The sequence below is a fragment of the Phacochoerus africanus genome, chromosome 15, assembly GCF_016906955.1.
Source record: "Phacochoerus africanus isolate WHEZ1 chromosome 15, ROS_Pafr_v1, whole genome shotgun sequence".
NCBI classification, from domain to species: Eukaryota; Metazoa; Chordata; class Mammalia; order Artiodactyla; family Suidae; genus Phacochoerus; species Phacochoerus africanus.
Window position 1 is genome coordinate 130,054,473 of NC_062558.1, and position 23,512 is coordinate 130,077,984.

At 44.3% G+C, this 23,512-nt stretch overlaps 1 protein-coding gene across 2 annotated transcripts in view; it reads right to left on the reverse strand.

Annotated features, from left to right (window-relative positions):
• MCMBP (minichromosome maintenance complex binding protein) overlaps nt 1-7,667 on the reverse strand; it is a 73,218-nt gene extending 65,551 nt beyond the window's left edge. For both annotated transcript variants that reach the window (XM_047761972.1, XM_047761971.1), the window contains exon 1: nt 7,322-7,667. In XM_047761972.1, coding sequence (XP_047617928.1) covers nt 7,322-7,379 — 58 coding nt within the window. In that variant the 5' untranslated portion in view covers nt 7,380-7,667. The remainder of the gene's footprint in view (nt 1-7,321) is intronic.
• Nucleotides 7,668-23,512: the final 15,845 nt, after the last annotated feature.

The following is a 23,512-nucleotide window of genomic DNA, read 5'->3' on the forward strand; positions in this document are numbered from 1 at the left end:
TCATTATAAAAAAAGACTATAGAGCAGGAAAAATATTTATAAATTATACAGAATATATAAAGAACTCTCATAACCCAACAATAAAAAGACAAAACCCAATTTTAAAAATTTGTGAAGAATTTGAAAAGACATTTCTCCAAATAAGATAGACAAATGGTCAATATGCACATGAAAAGATATTATGACTCTTAGTTACTGGGAAATGCAAATCAAAACCACAATGAGACACCACTTCATCCCCATTTGGACGGCTATTACCAATAAAACTGATCATAACAACTGCTGAAGTTAGGTTGGAGAAGTGGAACCCTCACACACTGCTGGTAGAAATGTAAAATGGTACGGATACTTTGGAAAAACGTCCCAACATAAAATTACTATATGGCCTTGCAATCCCACTCTGAAACATATACCCAAGAGAACTGAAAACATATATTCACACAAAAGCTTGTACATGGATGTTTATCACTATTCACAATAGCCAAAAACTGTCCACCTGTGGATAAATATATGACATACCCATACAATGGAAAATTATTTTCAGGCATAAAAAGGAATGAAGCACTGACACACATTACAACATGGATGAACCTTGATGATATTATGCTAAGAAGCCAGACACAAAGGGCCCTAAGTTAATGGTTCCATTTATATGAAATGTCCCAACTAGGTAAACCAGGGGCAGAATTAAAGGCTACACTTGGGAATGACTGCTAACGGATATGGGGCTTTTTTCTGGAGGATGGAAATGATGTGGTGATAGTTGCACACTCATAGTGAACATACTAAAAACCACTGAACTGTACATTTTAAAATGGCAAACTTTGGAGTTCCCACTGCGGCACAGTGGGATAAAGATCCAGTGTTGCCGCAGTTATGGTATAGGTAGCAGCTGCAGCTTGGATTCAATCCCTGGTCGAGGAACTTTTATATGCTGTGGGTGTAGCCAAAAATAAAATAAAATGGTGAATTTTATGTTATATCTCAATGAAAAAAAAACCCAATAATCAGAAACAGAAATGGAGACCTCAGTGGGAGAAGAGCAGCACACTTTTACTCTTCATTTAATATTATTATGCTGCCTTTTTAACCACATGCAAGTCATCATTTGATCATTTTAAAATTCATACATACATACGCCTTTCTGCGATACCTGCCCAATCCATTCTTCTTCTCTGAGAACTTCCCCCCTTGCTGAGGTGTGGGCCTGAATAGTTAGGACTATCCTACATAACAATGATGCCCCGGACATAGCTGACTGGTCCACAAGTGGACCTCCAACTCCGTGCTGGGCCAATCCAATTCTCTGACCCTGGAATTGGGGATTAAGATAAACATGCTGGCTTAAGTGGGCTGGAACTAACAAGTGAAACTGGGAGCTATGGAATAAAGAATGATAAAGTTTGTGTGCAGATATGAACAAAGCTTAAGGGAGAAAAACTAAGTGTGGCTTGATTGGATTCCTGCTAGCTTTCCAATTCCTAATTCTACTCAATAGTTTCTTGGGGAGTTCCCATCGTGGCTCAGTGGTTAATGAATCCAACTAGGAAACATGAGGTTGTGGGTTTGATCCCTGGCCTCGCTCAGTAGGTTAAGGATCCGGTGTCGCCGTGAACTGTGGTGTAGGTCGCAGATGCAGCTCGGATCAAGCATGGCTGTGGCTGTGGTGTGGGCCGGTGGGCTACAGCTCTGATTAGCCCCCTAGGCTAGGAACCTCCACATGCCATGGGTGCAGCCCTAGAAAAGGCAAAAAGACCAAAAAAAAAAAAAAAAAAGTTTCTTGGGACATCAAGCCACCCTCCCCAACTTTGGTTCTATAGTTTTTTTTGTTGTTGCTTTTTTTAACGGCCACACCTGTGGCATATGGACGTTCCAGGCTAGGGGATGAATCAGAGCTGCAGCCGGGGCTGACGACAAAGCCAGGGCAACACTAGATCTGAGTCACATCTGTGACCTACACCGCAGCTTGCAGCAATGCTAGATTCTTAACCCACAGAGCAAGGCCAGGGATTGAAACCCGCATCCTCACAGACAGTATGTCAGGTTCTTAACCTGCTGAGCCACAACTGGAGCTCCCTTTTTTTTGGCCACCCTACGATATGTGGACTTCCCAGGCCAGGGATCAGAGCCCAGGCACAGTTATGCCCTACTCTGCAGCAACACCAGATCCTTTAACCCACCCCGGCTGGGGATTGAACCTGCATCCTGGTGCTGCAGAGATGCTGCCAATTCTGTTGTGTCACAATGGGAACTCCTCTATTCCCTTATAACACATTACTTTTTTCAGTGGCCAAACAAGTGCCCAGTGGTAGAAGAGATGCAAGAGTGTGAATTGTCTATTAGTTTTTGGTTTTTTGGCCATGCCGGAGGTATGCTGAAGTTCCTGAGCCAGGAATCAAACCTATGGCAGAGCAGAGACCCAAGCTGCTGCAGAGACAGGGCCAGATCCTTAACCCACTGTACCACCAAAAAACTCCCTGAATTGTCTATTTAGAATCGTGGTGACAATAAAAAAACAGACAGACTTTTAGCTGATTTTACTATTGCTTTAAATTCTCTAGAGTTCTCACCATGGCTCAGCAATAATGAACCTGACTAGGATCCACGAGGATGTGGGTTTGATCCCTGGCCTCGCTCAGTGGGTTAAGGAGCTGGCATTGCCGGGAACTGTGGTGTAGGTCACAGATGTGGCTGCTGTAGCTATGCCACAGGCTGGCAGATGAAGCTCCGATTTGACCCCTAGCCTGGGAACTTCCATATGCCACAACTGTGGCCCTAAAAAGCAAAAAAATAAATAACAACAAAAACAAAACCAAATCTCTAAAATGCTAATAAAAAAATACTACTCCCGCTCTCCTCCACTCACCACGGCTCATTTTTTCATGAGCTAGTCTAGGTTCTAGTTCCGTTAGATATGACTTTGGTGTCTTGAATATAACCACAACTAATGAGCTTGACCTAACTAACAATCTGAAGAGAAAATAAAGAAATCAGAGTTGGAGCTCCCATCGTGGCTCAGTGGAAACAAATCTGACTAGTAACCATGAGGACTCAGGTTCAATCCCTGGCCTCTCTCAGTGGGTTAAGGATCTGGCATTGCCGTGAACTATGGTACAGGTCGCAGACACGACTTGGATTCCACGTCGCTGTGTGTAGATCTGCAGGTACAGCTGATTCAACCCCTAGCCTGGGAATCTCCATAAGTTGCAGGTGCAGCCCTAAAAAAAAAAAAAGACAAAAACAAAGGAGTTGATAAGCATTCCTACTTCTGAAATGGAGGGCTGTTATAAATTCAAGTAAAAACAATTTTTTTCCTTTTAGGAACACACCTGCAGCATATGGAAGTTTCCAGACTAGGGGTCAAATCAGAACTGCAGCTGCTGGCCCATGCCACAGCTGCAGCAATGCCAGATCTGAGCCACATCTGCAACCTACGCCACAACTTGTGGCAATGCCAGATCCTTTAACCCAGTGAGCAAGGCCAGGGCTCAAACCCAAATCCTCACAGACATTAGTTGGGTTCTAAACCCACTGAGCCACAGTGGGAACCCAAAGAAAAATTTTTTAAAAATAAAAAATGAGGAGTTCCTGTTGTGGCGCAGTAGTTAATGAATCCGACTAGGAACTATGAAGTTGTGGTTTCGGTCCCTGCCCTTGCTCAGTGGGTTAAGGATCTGGTGTTGCCGTGAGCTGTGGTGTAGGTCGCAGACGCAGCTCAGATCCCACATTGCTGCGGCTCTGGCGTAGGCTGGCAGCTACAGCTCCGATTAGACCCCTAGCCTGGGAACCTCCATATGCCGCGGGAGCGGCCCAAGAAATAGCACAAAATAAATAAATAAATAAATAATAAAATAAATAAATAATAAAATAAAATAAAAATAAAAATGAGGAGTTTCCGTTGTGGCTCAGTGAGTTAAGAACCTGATATAGTGGCTGTGGCATAGGCTGGCAGCTGCAGCTATGATTCAATCCTGAGCCCAGGAACTTCCACATGCCAAGGTGCGTCCCTAAAAAGAAAAAGAAATAAAATAAAAAACAATTAAAAGTATACGAAACAAATTTTTTTTTCTCATTTAAGATGCCTGCTTTTGTTTAAGGGATGCAATTTGATACTACATGAACAATTATTGTGGGGACAAGGCCATCAGTGCTATACATATAATAGAGTTCAATAAAGTATTACTAAATCTTAAGCCTTTGGATCTCAATGTTCTGTACAAAAAATCTTTTAGAAACTGGAACGGAAACATTAAAGGCATTTTATGAAGGCTTATAGGAAAAAATTTACATATGAACAATTGTAGTATGGCAGACACTAATTCAAAATACAGAATGGTTCACAAAGATGAATTATGATTCATACTGTTAGACTGGCCACTGACAGAATTTCAGTTTCTTATCTGAACCAAGAAGAATTAGCATTTGCATGTGAAAGTAACTCATACCTGGTATGATCACATTCTCTGAACCAATACAAAGTCCACCAGGACTGTTCTTAGTTTAAGATCTGTGGTCATAGTAACCACCCCAATTTACATCACTTCTGATTAATCAGTCTTTCCACTCCCTCTGATGAACAAATTTTCACAGAGTACTTTCGTTGTACAGGTAAATACTAGTTGACTAAAAGCAGATATGGTCCCTGAATTCCCAAGGTTAAAATATAGCCAAGGAACTCATGAAACAAGTCATTTCAACAACATGCTTTACAAGCTAATTTCCAGGCCACACTGGATCCTTTAATTTTACTTGGAGCAGGAGGTACCTAACTTAGGTTCCCAAAGGATGAGTAAGTCTTAGCCAGGAAAGTAGAAGTGGGATAGGAAAGGAGGACCAGGCAAAGGAAACAGCCTGTACAGAAGGTGCAGAGGCAAGGATCAAAATTGAAGAACTGAAAAAAAGTTCAATATGAGGGGGGATACAGTAATGACGTCTGAGAGCTGGGCAGGGGGGGGCCAAAAAGGTCTCACAAACCACAACAGATGAGCTTTCCTTTTCTATCTGGGGGAAAACGGATTTAAAACAACTTCCTACTAAATCAAAGAGTCCACAAGCTTAACACCTAACTTCCCACACAAACATACCTGCAATGCTGTTATTATTATAGATGTTCAATATATGCACAGTGTAGGGAAAATAGAACAAAAATATATACTACATGCCAGAAGAGCTTCCAGAGAAACATCCCAACTGTAAGACAGTATTAGTTTCTTCTCTGTAAGACACAATCTGTATGAGAATAAGACATTCCAGAGCAAACACATAAAACAAGGTGCAGGTTCCCACAATAGCCCACCAACTTTACAAATGCTGTAAATCCAGTATTTTATATCCAAAGTACACCCTTTTTGTACTATAATGTGACATGCCCCCTTAGGATCATACACACAGGGGATAAAATCTGACACAAATACATTTGAATCTATACCAAATATAAAATAATCTAATTTATCCAGCAAGACTAGGGTAGAGGTATTTCTCACAAATTTTTTTTTCCATCTTTTTAGGGCCACACCACCACAGCACATGGAAGTTCCCAGGCTAGCGGTCAAATGAGAACTGCAGCTGCCAGCCTACACCAGAGCTCACGGCAACACTGGATCCTTAACCCACTGAGCAGGGTCAGGGATGGAACTCGAGACCTCATGGATACTAGTAGGGTTCGTTAAGGCTGAGCCACAATGGGAACTCCACAAAAACTTACTTTTGAAAGACATTTCCGAATAAGTACCCATGAGTCTGCATCCTCTTAAGCCAACTGCGCAAATTTTTTTTTTTTTTTTTGCTTTTTTAGGGCCACACCTGCAGCATATGGAAGTTCCCAGGCTAGGGGTTGAATAGGAGCTGCAGCTCCATGCCTACATCACAGCCACGCCAGATCTGAGCTGTGTCAGTGACTTATACCACAGCTCTCACTGAATCCTGGACCCACTGAGCAAGGCCAGGGATCAAACCCACATCCTCATGGATACTAGTTGGATTCGTTTCCACTTCACCACAATGGATACTCCCTGCAATTTAATCTTTACTCTACATTCTGGGCCATTATTTTGGAAATCAATGATGAGTTCCCGTACTCATTATAAACAACAATTACCAGTATATAGTAGAGATAAATGCCCCTTCCTCAAAAGCACCCTTGATGGATATACACTGTTGTTGTTTTTTAATTTAAGCTACATACAGATTTAATTTCTTCTTTATCAGATTGTCACTCTCATTAGCTACAATCCAGATGCCAACCCAGGCCTTCTTCTAATTTGCTGCCTCTAGCTTCCGCCTAGGAAACCAGATAGCTATACTAGTTCAAGCTATAAGGAAAATGAATAAAGAATTGCTGAGTGAGTCTTTCCCACAAGGAATACATACATTTTCTGCCTTCAGTTTTGGCTGCTGGAAACAATTTAGCTTCTTAATAGGCATTCTCATTAATATCCCACGATGCTTTAAGTGAGGAAGGCCACTCTACCTACAACTTTGTTACCTCCTGACAAGTCAGGTGTTCTGATCTAACAGTGATTGCCGGCTGGGTTTGCCTCCACCCCTCCTAAGTGCAAAAGACATGGAAGGTAGGGCCAAAATGCCCAGGTAACGGCAAACAAACCTAAATTTTCCTTAGTGGACCCTAGCAGAAGAGTGGCATTGACGATAATTCCAACTAAAATTTACTAAGCCTGTCTGCAACATTCTGAGCTCTTTCTATGTAGGAACGCATTTAAGGAGTTCAACATTTCTTACTAGCTCTGGCACAAGGAGGAGACGGAGACCAAGCGGTTTTAAAGGCATCCCAACAGAAAAATGAAGCTATTACACTAAATCATATCTCGAAACGCGAGGATGTGTGTAATACAGGAGTTGGAGCCAACTTCTGCTGCGAGCGAGCGAGCACTCCCCCGACACACCGGAAGTTTTGAAATACCCCGCAGGCTTCCCATAGGCAAAGTGCTTTTCCTTCACCCCATCTCTGCGAGCCCTCCCCAAGGTTCAAGGACCCGTCCGAGTTTTGCCGCCGGGCTAGGGCCCCCAGCAGTGCCACCAAGGGAAGCCGGGCCGTCAATCACGGCCGGCCGCCAGCTCCTCGCCGCGTAACCTTGGCCGCTCGCGAACCGCGAATCGGGCAGGTGGGAGGCACCTGCGGCCCGGCCCGGGAAGCCGCGGCCCGCGGTCCGGGGTGTCTAAGGCGCACCGGCGCAGGCCCGGCTGACCGTCTCGGCCGCGCGAGCCCTCGAGGTGGCCCCGCGTGGGGCCGCGCAGCGGGGCCGGGCCCGGGGCTCGGTCAACTAGGCGGCCCGCCCGGCCCGCCCCCGGGGCCGCCACTCACCGAAGAAGCCCTGCACGATCCCCAGCGGGTGGCTGAGCCAATCCTCCCCACAGGGCATCTCGCCGACGGGCCGGAGCCGGCGCGGCCCGGCGTCCCGCGCCGCGGCTCCTCCTCGGGGGCTCGGCCGCTCCTCGCCCGCGCCCTCCCACGCAGGGTGAGCCTCGCGGCACCGGCCGCTCGGCCTCCCGGCGCCTCAGAGAACAGCGGCTGTGGCAGCAGCAGCCGAGGAGCTGCCGGCTACTGGCAGGCGGCGCGTGCGGAGCCCCCAGCCTCCACTTCGCACAATGGCGGGAAATAGGCGCCGCCGACCGCGCTGCCTGCGACCTGGGTGGAGCTCGCGCGGGGAGGGGCGGCGGGAGCGCGCTGCGCGGCCCCGTGGCGGGAAGGCGGGGCCGTCCTACTGGGCGGGGGGCGGGGGGCCGGCCGGCCCGGGGCGGGGCCGCGGCGGCGGAGCGGTCGCCATCTTGGAGACGGGCGAAAGGAAGGGCAGGCGCGGCCTCCGGAGCTCCGACCCTGGCGTCGGGGGTGAAGGCGCGTGGTGCTGGGTGTCTCTCGCTGCCAGCTCGAAGGGGGAGACTCCCGAAGTCCGGTTTATTTTTCATGATGCGAGGCCTTGCACGGTTTGGAGGCTGTAGCAGTCCAAAAGCACAAACCCAAAGAGACCTCAAAGTTATCTCTGGGCAAAATTAGAGGATAAAGCAGCTTTCGTGTCTGCCCACCATCCTCTAATTGCCTTTCCTTTTTTTTTTTTTTTTTTTTCCTCTGATGGCAACTCTCTTTCGTTCCCTGCCCAAAACCCTATGCAGTGACTTCCCCTCAGATGAAGTCTCAGCCCCCCAGGCAGGTGTGTGTTTAGATAGGGGAATTTGAAAGTCTGCAAGCTCCCTTTGCTGCCATCTCAGGCCTTGTAGAGGGACTAGGTCCTAAGTGAGAGGCAAGTTCATAACTGTGAAAATATACCCTGTCTGCCTAGAAGCTGGAAAGTGCGCTTTGGGGAGGTTCCTGCAGAATGTGTCAGGATACCCTCAGACAGTGGTAGCACACACAAGATCAAGTCAACAGTAACCTTCGAATGAGGAAATTTGGAAATACCCAAGTTCTGTAGTGAAATAGTTTCCCCTAGGCCTGGAATAGGCTCATCAGCTGAAAACAGGTCGTGTTAAGAGAGGAAGGATCTGAATAGAGCCCAGAAAGTGGGCCGCTGGAGAACTGAGCTCAGATCTCAAGACCTCCGTAGGGGCCAAAGGGGGTGTTTTTATTTGTCATCGTCAACTACTTACTCTCCCCATTGGTGGGTTGGGGAGGTCAAGGTTGGTTGAATTGAGGATGCGGAATTTGCAAATACAGGGGGCAGAGTACTTTTTTTTTAAACAGCTGCACCTTTATGAAAGTTCCCAGACTAGGGGTTGAGTCCGAGCTGCAGCTGCTGCCTATGCCGCAGCAGCACAGATCCGAGCTACTTGTTTGACCCACGCTGTAGCTTGCAGCAACGTCCCATCCATCCTTAACTGCTGAGTGAGGGCTTGGAGCAAACCCACATCCTCACAGAGACAATGTTTGGTCCTTAACCCACCAAGCCATAAAGAGAACTTTCTTTCTTTCTTTCTTTCTTTCTTTCTTTCTTTCTTTCTTTCTTTCTTTCTTTCTTTCTTTCTTTCTTTCTTTCTTTCTTTTCTTTCTTTTCTTTCTTTTCTTTCTTTTCTTTCTTTCTTTCTTTCTTTTCCAATTGTCTGGCCACACCTGGGGCATATGGAAGCGCCCGGACCAGGAATTGCATCTGAGCCACAGCTGCAACCTACATTGCAGCATCCCTGGATACTTTAGTTCTTTAAACGACTGCTGGGCTGGGGATCAAACCCATGCCTCCACAGCCACCTGAGCTGCTACCCACTGCACCACAGAGGGAACTCCCAGAGCATTCGTTTTATATAATGGACTTGAGCATCTGCAGATATCCGTGGGGTCCTGGAACCAACTCACCCCAACGGACACCAAGAGGTGATGGTGTAGGCTTACTGTATTATATACATCTGGCTCTTGTGAATTTGTGTGAGCTGAGAAAATGGTTTAAAATCTTTGGCATTACCACCATTTCATTCATTCATTCCTTTAGCAGAGACAATTGCCAGGACCTTGGTATTAAATGGAAAAAGCCCCTAGTTTAGCTTCCTGGCCAGAAATATGCAAATTAAATGCATGTCATGCTTTTAATTATAACCATTTCAGACTGACTTTATATGAAGTGGCAGCTGAATACCAATTCAGCAGTGGCTAGGAACACTTCAGCTTTTGGTGTCTCCTTCTGTATTTAGTAATTTATAAACAACAATTGCTCAGATTTTACTTACACAACTGTGATCCTGCCAAAGCGCAATTACCTTATAATGTGAATAATTTCACCCTCTAATTTTCCCATGACAAGATGTTTTGGTACTACGTAAGCAGTTATGATCAAAATTTAAAAGGCCCGGAGTTCCCGTTGTGGCACAGTGGAAACAAACCTGACTAGTATCCATGAGGATGCAGGTTTGATCCCAGGCCTCACTCACCAGGATAAGGATCTGGCATTGCTGTGGCTGTGGTGTAGGCTGACTGACAGCTGCAGCTCTGATTTGATCCCTCGCCAAGGAACTCCATATGCCACAGGTGTGGCCCTAGAAAGAAAAAAAAAAAAATTTAAAGGCCACGAGTAGGTCCATGAGAATATATCACCATGGCAAGACTTTTTTTTCCCATCACTGATAATCACATTTCTGTCCCCACCCCAAGTCCTTTTTTTTTTTTTTTTTTTGGCCATGGCTGCGGCATGCAGAAGTTCTGGGCCAGGGATGCAACCACAGCAGTGACAGCACTGGATCCTTAACCCAGTGAGCCACTGGGGAACTCCTCAAGTCCATATTTTTAAGGAGGGCATGAAGTAATCCTGTCTGTAAGTTATTACTGACGTTATTGGAAATACTGGGATGAAAAGGGGAGGTACCATCCCTGCCCTCGTGGAATGTACAGTTCAGTGAGAAGCTTATCACTAAATAATTATTCGTTTACAACCATGATAGATGCCAGGCAAGAAACAGTGAAGTTCTATAAAAGGAATGAACAGCACCATCTGCTCTAGTGAGGGAAGGTTGTGGGAAAGGGGGGAAGGAAGGGTCCTTCAGAGATTTCCTGAAAATGTGACATTTACGCTAGGACTTGAAAGATAAATAGGAGCTAGCTAGGTGAAAGGTGTGAGGGGAGAGTGTTCCACGCCTTAAGGCTAGAAAAACAGAAATTTGTATAGCAGGGTGTTCCCGCTGTGGCAAAGTGGGAAGATATCCAACTAATATCCATGAGGATGTGGGTTCCATCCCTGGCCTCACTCAGATGGTTAGGGATCCGGTGTTGGCTGTGGGCTGTGGTGTAGATAACAGATATGGCTTCGATCTGGCATTGCTGTGGCTATGGCATAGGCATGCAGCTACAGCTCCAATTCCACCCTTAGACTGGGAACTTTCATATGCCATGGGTGCAGCCCTAAAAAGCAAAAAAAAAGTATAGAAAATTAAAATAATCACACTTTATTACATGACTTGGCTATTAACAGTGTTTAAATAACATGATAATCAGAAGTTGAATATTAATCTAAACACCATTATAATTTAACTTTATTAAGAGGTTAGGGTGATGAGAAGGATTCACATGGGTGATAAGGACAAATCAGACCAAAAAGAGCAAAATCCTCACCTTTCATCTGAAAAGTCAACATGTAAGTCAAAGGAGAAAAAAAAGGAAAATCAGAAGTGACTATGTAATCCTGGTAATTTAAAAATATAGAAATACTGAAAGAACCAGCAGAAAGAGTTGAATGTAATTGTCTCCAGGATAAGGTAGATATTTCTTTTAAACATTTGCATATAGGTATCATGAATTCAAACTTAGCAGCACTAGAATTTCCACTAGATTGTAAGATCCTTGAAGCAATAATTTTGGTATTGGTACACTGTTTTGTTCCCTAGCACCTAGGAACAGTGTCCAACATATCATAGTGCTCAATAAATAGTTGCTGAACAGAAAATTTAAACTTTCCATTAATTGCCTAAACCTCTTTTCTAGGTATTTAGACTCATCAGGTATGTTATATACCTTATTTTCTTCGACATCTCCCCCAGAGCTCTTTGACCTGTTCCAATCTGGACTTTGTTGCCCTCTACTTCTGATGCAAAACTGCCTTCATAGGCTCTCCTACCACCATTATCCTAAAGATTCTCTTCTTTAGGAGCTCCCGTTGTGGCTCAGTGGTAATGAATCTGACTGGTATCCATGAGGATGCAGTTTCCATCCCTGGCCTTGCTCGGTGAGTTAAGGATCCGGTGTTGCCATGAGCTGTGGTGTAGGTCACAGATGCAGCTCGTATCCAGTGTTGCTGTGGCTGTGGTGTAGGCCAGTGGCTATAGCTACAATTGGACCCTTAGCTTGAGAATCTCCATATGCCATGAGTGTGGCCCTACGAAGACAAAAAAAAAAAAAAAAAAAAGAAAAGAAGAAGATTCTTTTCTTTAGGATTCATCTTTTCATTGATACTTTGAAAAAAATCTGCTCTCTCCTTCCACAGCTACAGAAGGATTGCCTGGGAAAGAATTAAATTTTTTAGCGACGGAAGTGTAGCTGAGGATGGTTGCCCAGCTAGGGACCACATTTCCCAGGTTTCTTTCATGCTAGATAGGGCTGTGTGATTTGGTTTACCACATAAACATTAGGGGAAATGATGCCTGGAATTTCCACTTCAATTTCTTAAAAGATTTGGCCCTGGATATGTTTTTTGTTCCTTCCTGATGGATGGAATGGTGATGAATAGAGTGATCTTGTGTTAAGGACAGCTTAGATTTTTATATGAACATTGCATTTGGAGGACCCTTTCCTACAACTGCTGGCATTACTCTAAGTAACTCAGAAGTTATTGGCAGAAGTGGTGTGCTATGATAGCAAATAGAAAGCTGACTGGTTGGAGAGTGGATGACAATAGGTGAAAGACAAAATGCCCCAGACAATGAAGAGCATTTTATTCAGGTTACTGCAATAGGGCGTACAATCATTCATGAACATTTTTGATCTTTTTAGGGCCGCACCCAAGGCATATGGAAGTTCGCAGGCTAGGGGTCAAATCGGAGCTATAGCTGCCAGCCTATACCACAGCCACAGTAATGCTGGATCCTAGCCACATCTGTGACCTATACCACAGTTCACCGCAGCACTGGGTCCTTAACCCAATGAGCAAGTACAGGAATCGACCCTGAGTCCTCCTGGATACTAGTGGGGTTTGTTACCGCTGAGCCACAATGGGAACTCCCAGGAACATTTTAAAGAAGACAGCTCACCTCGCATGGGTCAGAAAGGCCATCATCAAAAAACCTACAAATAATAAATATTAGAGACAGTGTGGAGGAAAAGGAACCCTCCTACACTGTTGGTAGGAATGTATATTGGAAAACAGTATGGAGGTCCCTTAAAAAGCTGAAAACAGAACTACCATATGATCCTACAATCCCACTCCTGGGCATATAACATAAGAAAACATGGTTTTTGAAATTCAAAAAATACAAACACCCCAATGTTCATTGCAGCATTATTTTTCAATAGCCAAGACATGGAAGCAACCCAAATGCCTATTGATAGGTGAATGGATAAAGAAGATATGATATATATATGAGATACATATATATATCTCAACCATAAAAAAAGAATGAAATAATGCCATTTGCAGCAACACTAATGAACTAGAGATTCTCATAAGTGAAGTCAGACAAAGACAAATATCATATGATATTGCTTATATGTGGAATCTATTAAAAATGATACAAATGAACTTACATACAAAACAGAAATACATCCACAGACATAGAAAACAAATGTATAGTCACCAAAAGGGGAAGGGGGAGGGACAAATTAGAGGAGTTAATATACACACACTACTGTATATAAAATAGATGAACAACAAGGTCCTACTGAATAGCACAGGGAAATATACTCAATATTTTGTAGTAACCTATATGGGAAAAGAGAAGAGTAGACATATAATCCATGAGGATGCAGGTTCAGTCCCTGGCCTCGCCCAGTGGGTTAAGTATCCAGCATTGCCTTGAGCTATAGTGTAGGTTGAAGATGCACCTCGGATCCAGTGTTGCTGTGGCTGTGGTATAGGCCAGGAGCTGCAGCTCCAATTCAACCCCTAGCCCAGGAACTTCTGTATACATAGCTGGGGTCTTACCAAAAAAAAAAAAAAAAAATTGTATAAGACAGGTCTTACCTAGTGGCACAGTAATTTAAGGACCTGGTGTTGGCACTGTGGTGGCTCGGGATTTTTGCTGTTGCATGAATTTGGTCCCTGGCCTGGGAAATTCCACATGCTGCAGGTGTCGCCAAAAAAAATTTTTTTTGAGGTTTTATAGAACAAGGGAGTCATTGAGGAAGGGTAGGGGTGAATCCTATTTTACTTTTTTTTTTTTTTGGTCATTCCTTCGGCATGTGGAAGTGTCTGGGCCAGACCAGCAACCCAAACCGTTGCAGTGACAACATGGGATCCTTAACCCACTGCACCACAAGAGAACTCCAGTGAGTCCTATTTTGGAATATGCAAGAACAAAGGAGTCCTTTTCAGTTAGCCCCTTCTTAGACTAAAAAAGTGAGGAGGGATTTCTTAACTATCCCTGTTCTGAGGGGAGTGAGGGAAACAAATAGGAAAGTTGGCATTTGTCAACCAAGCCCTGACCTTTGTGAACCAATTGCTCTACTGTCAGAGGTTATAGGTCACAGTTCTATTGTTAAATACAGTCTGGCCGCCATTGTTTGTTTATTCAGTCTCTCAGATGTATTGCAGAAGCCACAAATATAATTTAAAATTTAAAAAAATAAAAAGACACAAGTAACACTAATTTTAATACTTTATTTAACCCAACATATAAAAATATTATAATTTGAAGAAGTAATCTGATAAAGATTATTAATTTTTTTAAAAAAATGAAATTTCGAAGTCCAGAGTGTTTTGCACTTACAGCACATCTCAAATCGGACAGCCACATTTCTGGTTTTTATTTTTTTTTAATGGCCACACCTGTGGCATATGGAAGTTCCCAGGCTAACGGTCGAATCAGAGCTGCCCCTGAGGCCTATGCCACAGCCACAGTGATGCCAGATCCAGTCCACATCTGAAACTCACACTGCAGCTTGCAGTATCACTGGATCCTTAACCCACTGGGCGAGGCTAAGCATCAACTCCGCATCCTCACAGAGACTGTTGTGTTCTTAACCCCATGAACCACAGTGGGAACTCCAAACAGCTGCATTTCTAATGCTCAACCGCCTCAGGTGGCTACTGGTACCAGATTAAGCAGCATAGAAGAAATTAGGGCCTTTCAGGATTGGAAAAACCAATCAATTTGGTATTCAAACTCTAGAAGGATTTACTCAAAGGTATTTTCAAGGTCCTTTAAGATTTCTCACATAGGAGTTCCCATTTTGGCCCAGAGGAAACGAATCCAACGAGTATCCATGAGGATTCAGGTTCGATCCCTGGCCTTGCTCAGTGGTTTAAGGATCTGGTGTTGCTGTGATCTGTAGCATAGGTCACAGACACAGCTTGGATGCCACGTTGCTGTGGCTGTGGCTGTGGCTGTGGCCAGCAGCTGCAGCTCCAATTCGACCACTAGCCTGGGAACTTCCATATGCCATGGGTGCAGCTCTAAAAAGCCAAAAAAAAAAAAAAAAGAAAAAAGATTTCTCAAGTAAACTAAAGAATCGTGCCCTGTGGCAATGGTCAGCTCAAGGTTGTAGCTAGGTTTAAGATGACCTCAGGTTAACCACCATTAGGCTGAGAGAAAAAGAGCTTAGCTCAGACTTGGATGTTACTGGAAATAAAAAAAACAGGAGCCTGGCCTGAAAAAGTCAGTCTGCAACTGTTTAAGCCTGAAAGCACTTCTCAGGCCCCAAACTCATACCAACTGGAAATGAACTGCCAAAGCTATACAGCCCCTAAAGAGGCCATGCTTCCCAATGCCACGTCAGATACGGTCTTGGATGACTATGGTCAAGGAGAAACCACCCAGAGGGCAAAACCAAGGCCAAGAGGGACTGTGCATTGGGAAGCAATTTACAGAGGACCAAACCAAAGACAACCAGGACTAACTACAACATTCTCCACTGTCAGCACAGGGAGTATTTTCAGTTTATGCCTAGAAGGGTTTGGTCACTTCTGCGGAACAGTGATTCCCGTACTTTCCATTCCTCTTCCCCCCAGTGGGACTCTCCATCGCAGTTACCCCGTTCTTGCTCTATTAACTGTCTGTTGGCTATCTCAGAGTCCTACCTCCTGAGGAATCACATCCAGATTCATTGGAAAGGGCTGAGCTGTCCAGATATCTCGGACTTTTAACCTGGGTGCAGCTGTTTGTCACCCATGGGGCAGGTGTTTGTTCCATTTGGGCAGAAGTGTTGGTATAGGAGGGTCAGACTGCCATGGCAGTTGCCATTTGCCCACCAAAATCTTCTTTCTCCATAGTTATAGAATTGTAGTTACCACGTGAAGCTGGTCACTACCGTGTACTCTTACGTGAGTGAGAAACAAGCTTTTGTTTTGTTTGAGCCACTGCAATTTGGCGTCTTGTTGTGAAAACAGCTTGAACCCCCCTATGCAGCTGTGTTGAATATCATGTTACCTGCATCTCACACAGCACCTTCTTCATATGCTTTCTTAGAAAGTATGATTGAGAGGTAAATATTTTGGGAGCTGAATTCCTTTCATTTGCCCTGTTTTCATCCTTAGAAACCTTTGTCTCTAGTGCACTGGCACGTGTGTTTTCAACTACTGGGCTGGGTACTAAACCCTAAAAAAACCCAGCTAGATCTTGTTTCAAAAATATTGAAAAAAAAAATCAATTTTTTTTTTTTTTTTTTTTTTAGGGCCACACTCAGGGCATATGGAAGTTCCCAGACTAGGGGTCAAATTGAAGCTGCAGCTGCCGGTCTACACCACAGCCATGCAGGACCCGAGCTGCCTGTAACCTACATACACCACAGTTCACAGCAATGCCAGATCTCTAACCCACTGAGCAAGGCCAGGGATCGAACCCGCATCCTCATGTATACTAGCTGGATTCATTCCCACAGTGCCATGATGGAAATTCCACCCCCCCCCAAAAAAATGGAATTTTTAACTTGGAACCTTATATACTTCATTTCTGGGAATAAAAAATTTTTTTCTTTGATGATTCCCTCCATTGCATTTTCTGTGTTTCTTAGCAGGGCTCTTAGTATTCAGATATTGAATTTTCTTGCCTGGAGCTCTAATTTTCTTAGGTTTCTCACCTAGCTTCCATCTGTTTGTCTTTTTGCTTTACTTTTTGAGAAATGTCCTCCTATTTATCTTCCTTCTACCGCTATTCTTTTTTGTTTCCTGAATATTTCTTTCCTTTTATTACTATTATTATTATTATTATTATTATTATCATCTTTCTTTAGGGCTGCACTGGCTGCACACGGAGATTCCCAGGCAAGGGGTCAAACTGGAGCTATAGCCACTGGCCTATGCCAGAGCCACAGCAATGGGTGATCTAAGCTGCATCTGCGACCTACACCACAGGTCATGGCAACTCCAGATTCTTAACCCACTGATCAAGGCCAGGGATCCCACCTGTGTCCTCATGGATGCTAGTTGGATTCGTTTCCTCTGAGCCACAATGGGAACTCCTCTTTCTTAAATCTTGATGTTGTTTTTTGGTTGCAGATCCTCTCATCTCTCTGAAGATATCATTAATAGATTTCTTAAGTTTTTGTCTTCCTGTGTGGGTTATTTCTTCTACATTGCCATTTCCTGTTCCTGTTGTGGGTCTAGTTTGGATCACTAGCCTTCATGTTAAGGAATCTTCTCAACTATGTGGTAATCATATTTCAAGTGTGGGGACTAACTCCCACCTGTGTTTTTCTGACCCCAGCTGTCAGCCTGACTTAGTGCCCAGCATGTCACCTTGCACAGAAAACAACACAAACCCTCCTCCAAAAGAATGGCCTTTTTTTTGGAGTTCCCGTCGTGGCTCAGTGGTTAACGAATCTGACTAGGAACCATGAGGTTGCAGGTTTGATCCCTGGCCTTGCCCAGTGGGTTAACGATCCGGCGTTGCCGTGAGCTGTGGTGTGGGTCGCAAACTCGGCTCAGATCCTGCGTTGCTGTGGCTCTAGTGTAGGCTGGCGGCTACAGCTCTGATTGGATCCCTAGCCTGGGAACCTCCATATGCTGTGGGAGTGGCCCTAGAAAAGACAAAAAAAAAAAGACAAAAAAAAAGAGGCCTTTTTGGACTACCCTGGTGTCTCAGCAGGTTAAGGATCTGGTGTTGTCACTGCTGTGGAACAGGTTTGATCCCTGGCCTAGGAATTTCTACATGCCATGGGTAAGGCCAAAAAGATAAAAACATTAAAAAATTTTTTTTTAATTAAAAAAAAATGGCCATTTCTTTTTTTTTTTAAATTATTTTATGGAGTTCCCTCTGTGGCTCAATGACGTAGTCTCCATGAGGATACAGGTTCGATCCCTGGCCTCGCTCAGTGGGTTAAGGATCTTCTGTTGCTGTAAGCTGTGGTGTAGATCACAGAGGCAGTTCGGATCCGGTGTTGCCTTGGCTGTGGTAAAGGACTGCAGCTGCAGCTCTAATTCGACCCCTGGCCAGGGAACTTCCATACACTGCAGATGCAGCCTTTAAAAAAATTAAATTAAATAAAATAAAAATTTATTTTATTGAAGTTCAATTGATTTACAATGTGGTATTAATTTCTGCTGCACAGCAAGGTGATTCAGTTATACATATATATTTTTTCCATTCTGCTTTATCACCAGATTTGAATATAGTACCCTGTGCTACACCATAGGACCTTGTTGTTTCTCTATTCTATATGTAACAGTTTGCAAATGCTAATCCCAAACTTCCAATCCACCCCTGCCTCACCCTCTATCCTCCTTGGCAACCATAAGTCTCTTCTCTATGTCTCTGAGTCTGTTTCTGTTTCCTAGATAAATTCATTTGTGTCATATATAAGTGTATATGTATATATGTGTATACATATGTGTGTGTGTGTGTGTGTGTGTGTGTGTGTGTGTATATATACATATATATATATATATATTTTTTTTTTTTTTTTGGCTGTGCCTGCAGCATGTGGAACTTCCTGGGCCAGGGATTGAACCATGCCACAGCAGTGGGTGGAGCCATAACAATGACAATGGCAGATCCTTAGCCCACTAAGCCACCAGGGAACTCCTCATTTGTGTTATATTTTTGATTCCACATATAAGTTTTATCATGTGATGTTTGTCTTTCTCTTTCAGACTTAGTATAATAATCTCTAGGTCCATCCGGGTAGCTGCAAATGGCATATTTTATTCTTTTTTATGGCTGGGTAGTATATATTGGTACCATATCTTTTGTGTGTGTGTGTGTGTCTTTTTTTAGGGCTGCAGTTGTGGCATATGGAAGTTCCTATGTTAAGGGTTGAATCGGAGCTATAGAGCCAGCCTACACTACAGCCACAGCAATGTGGATCCGAGCCACGTCTGCGACCTACACCACAGCTCACGGCAATGCCGTATCCTTAACCCACTGAACAAGGCCAGGGGTAAAACCTGTGTACTCATGGATCCTAGTCAGGTTTGCTGCCGCTGAGCCACTACGGGAACTCCCAGTACCATATCTTCTTTATCCAAGAATGTCCATTTCTGACAGTGACAGAGCACTAGGCTCTTTGCTAACAATTTCTGAATTGCTTTCATGTGAGCCAGTGCCCCTATATCTCATTTTAAGTCCGGATATTTTCTGCAGTTTCAGAGCCATACATCTAACTGCTGGACATCTCTATTTTTATGTTCCACTTTGTCCTCCCGTTTCTCTGTGTTCCCTGAATTAAAATTCAGTGCACTTTCCTTCCAGCCACCTGTGTCTCATCTGCCCTATTTGGAGGTAAGTATGGAAGACAAGAGAGGGTCACTGTCCCCTAGAGTGTGAACTGTCACAGCTCTGCCTGTCAGCTCTTGTATCCCCCATGTCTGACATGGAGGCAAGTTCACATAATAATATTTGCTGAGTGAATGCTTGAAAAAAAAATAAAGTATGAGGACTGAAAAGGTGATTAGGAACCCAGAGTATATAAATGGATCTTCTTATAGTTGTTGTTTGTCTGGATAAGTTTATTTTTGTACAAACATTTCATGGAAACAGGAATATGGCAAGTGGGTCAGGGAAGTAGGAAAAATATTTTATTTATATTTTTGCTTTTCAGGGCTTCACCTATGGCATATGGAAGTTCCCAGGCTAGGGGTCAAATTGGAGCTGTAGCCACTGGCCTACACCACAGCCACAGCAACACAGGATCCTAGTCGTGTCTGGAACCTACACCCCAGCTCACGGCAATGCTAGATTCCTGACCCACTGAGCGAGGCCAAGGATCGAACCTGCATCCTCATAGATACTAGTCAGATTCATTTCTGCTGCACCACAATGGGAACTTCCCAGGTAGAATATTTTAAATGCAGGTTTGTACATGTTGCTCTATTTACATCTGGGAGCAGGCTTTCCACACCTCAGGCTCAGCAGCTGTCCTTGTCCAATGCCCCATTGCAAACCCAGTCCTGGGCACACTGGGCACAGCCCAGGGGGCAGCAGGGGCAGAAGCTCTTGCAGGAGGTGCACTTGCACTCTTTACATTTGCAGGAGCTACAGTGGGTACAGGGGCCCCCAGTGGAGGAAGAGCACCTGGGCTTCATGTCAAGCCAAGTTGAGGCTATTGGTACAAATCAGTGGTAAAGAAAAGGTATGTCTGCTGATAGGTTTGTTCTGGGGCTTGTTGATTCTGGGCTTAATTATGGGGTGATCTGGCTGGGCTGTCTTACTGGGGAACCCTGATTCCATTATCTCTAGATCTGTTTCCATGACCCAAAGATGATTCTTCTAATTTCCTGTCTAGAGGCTGAAGACCTGGCAGCTAATATTTTTGGAGCTGAGTAAAGAAATTTGAGGGAGTTCCCGTGGTGGCACAGTGGAAACGAATCCGATTAGTATCTGTGAGGATAAGGGTTCGATCCCTGGCCTTGATCAGTGAGTGGGTCAGTGATCCGGTGTTGCCATGAGCTGTGGTGTGGATCGAAGACATGGCTTGGATCCTGTGTTGCCGTGGCTGTGGTGTAGGCCAGCGGCTACAGCTCCTGACTCAATGCCTAGCCTGGGAACCTCCACAGGCCTCAGCTGTAGCCCTAAAAAGACCAAAACAAAAAAACATAAAAACACAAACAGGAGTACCTCTTGTGGCTCAGCAGGTTACAAGCTAGTATCCATGAGGATGTGGGTTCCATCCCTGGCCTCACTCAGTGGATTAAGGACCCGGCATTGCCATGAGCTGAAGCATAGGTCACAGATGTGACTCAGATCCAGCATTGCTGTGGCTGTGGCATAGGCCAGCAACTGCAGCTCTGATTCAACCCCTAGGCTGGGAACTTCCGTATGTCACAAGTGAGGCCTTAAAAAAGCAAAAACAAAACAAAACAAAACCAAAAACAAAAACCAACCAAACAAATAACAAAAAACCCCAAACAAACATATTTGTATTTTCAGTAGTTTCAGGAAGAAGAAAATGAAGATACAATGGACTTGGAGAACAGACCTCTGGTTGCCAAGAGGGAGTGGGAGGGACTGGGAATTGGGGGTTAATAGTTGCAAACTGTAGCCTTTGGAATGGATAAGCAATGGGATCCTGCTGTATATCACTGGGAACTATGTCTGGTCAGTTGTGATGGAGCATGATAATGTGAGAAAAAAGAGTGTATACATGTATGTGTGACTGGTTCACCTTGCTATGCAGCAGAAAGTTGACAGAACACTATAAATCGGCTATAAAGGAAAAAATAAAAATCATTATAAAAAAAAGAAAATGAAGATACAGCCGTTCAATTTGACATCTTGCCCCCCAAATTACTTCTATGTATTTCTGTTCATTCCTACTGCAATGGCTCTAATTTGAGCCGCCATCATTGCTCAGCTGGTTCATTGCAGCAGCCTGCCAACTGCTGCTTCCAAAGCTTGCTTTTTCCTTATCTATTTTATTACACTGAAATCAGAGTGAACTTTCTACAGAGCAAATGTTATTATTTCTCTACTCTCCTTGAAACCCTTCTTTGAGTCCCTTTTGCTCTTACCTTATAAGGACACTCTATCATCTGGCCTTGATCTACTTTTCAGTTCTTATCTCCCAGCTTTCTCCCAGTTGCTCACTGGGCTCCAGCCATGCTGTAACCTGTCCTTAACGCTCAAATGTGGCATCTTAAAAGTATCCTTACATACTGTAACTTTATCTGTAATTGTCTCTTACCACCTCCTCCAACCCCTCTCCTCCAAGCTTTTCTGGTTAACTTCTACTCATGGGTTTTCAGATTCTCGACTTCAATATTTCTTCTTCAGGAGAGACTTTCATATCACTCCAGACAGGGCAGGCCTTTGTGGACGGTCTGATTGTTCTAAATACTTGCTATCCTTCCCCTAGAAGGGTTATACCTCCCTCTCCCGATGGTGTCAATATTCCACATAACACACTTTGGGAAATTCCACATTAAAACTTTCACTACACTTCAGTTTATTGTTATTGTGTGTTTAGTTGTCTGTCTTCCTGACCAGATTGTAAGTCTAAGAGGGAAGGGTCCTGTGTCTATCTTATACACCGCAGTATCCCTAGCATTTAGTATAGTGCCTTGACCACCCATAGGAATGACAAAAACTCCTTGACCAAACACCAGCATGGCTACTAGTAGCTCAAGCACATGTCCCCAGGATGAACCCTGTCCACCTTAAAATCCCTGCCTAAGAAAGGCCATCATTGCCAGGAGAATTTACTCTTCCAATCCAAACCAGATGATAGGCATATGGCCCCCTCAACCTCCCTTACAGCAGTTACTTTAAAAAGCTTGCAATGAAAAATCCTTTCGCCCCTTCGAGATATAAATCTTGTCACTCAGAACTTCTTCTCAAGGACCTGAGAGCTGTCTCCTCCCAGCCTCCTAGGTACCTTGCTCTCACTTGTACCACTGCCTGTCATAAAGATATGGAAAGTTTATTTCTCCTGCAGGTAAGTGCCAATCAACAAACCCAGGTGGACCAGTGACATGGACCAACACCCCGTGGCACCCTTCAGTGCCTTTGCCTTAGCACACCCCACAGCCTTTTGCTTTGGGGAAGTTCAGTTCAGTTCATGATGCACTCACTTCCCTAACGCAATAGTTATTACTGAATAAATTTATCCTTACTGTTTTAGACTAGTGTCTGGCTTTGTTTTTCTTTGACAGTAAGCACGTTACATCGTTATTGAATTAGTTAATAAACAGGTACTATATAGGTGTGAACAGCTAGGGGAGAGAGTAGTTTCATTATGCCCAATGAAATCTTTTGGGATTTCTTTTATTCCCCCCTCCCCCCACTCCGAGAGGTTGATTATCTGTTATTTTTTCTTTCATAATCTCTAACTTTGTGAAAGATTACATTTATATCCAAGTTATCCACAGTGCATTTTAGAAATAACCTAGTCGGATTTTGTAGACAGGTATTAGAAAGCTATTTAAAAAGTCACATGCCTAAATGTCAACTCCATAGTTTCTCTTAAAAACATTTTTTTTTTTCTTTCCTTTGGTGTGAAGACTTTAGAAGTTTTACCATTTCTATTTTTTGGCTAATGATAAGAGTTCACTCCAGCCCAGGAAGACACGTGGGCGGGTTAGATGTGTGTGCTAGAGTGGCTGTGTTTGGCTAGACCTTTGCTACAAACGGCCCACACTTTTTCTTCCCTCTGTCTGGTACCTGCGCCTGCCGGCTTCAGCAATTCCTTCAGTTATCCAGTTAACCTCCCCTGTGGATACTTTTAGGACGCCCAGAGCACCCCCGCAACCCGAAACTTTCGGCGTCAGTTCATGCCTTAACCAACTACCCAAAGCACTCCTCCTTCCACACGCCAGTCCCAGCCTGGACCAGCGTCTCCACCACACCCGGCCTGCGGTCGAGGGTGTCACGTGCTAGGACGCGGGCGTGAAGCCGACGCCGCCATGTCGATCTCTGGCAGCCTCTGAAGGGAAAGGAGAGTGCAGCTGACCAGCCACACCGAGTTCCGGCACCTTGTGCGCAAGTGCGGAAGTGTGTTGGC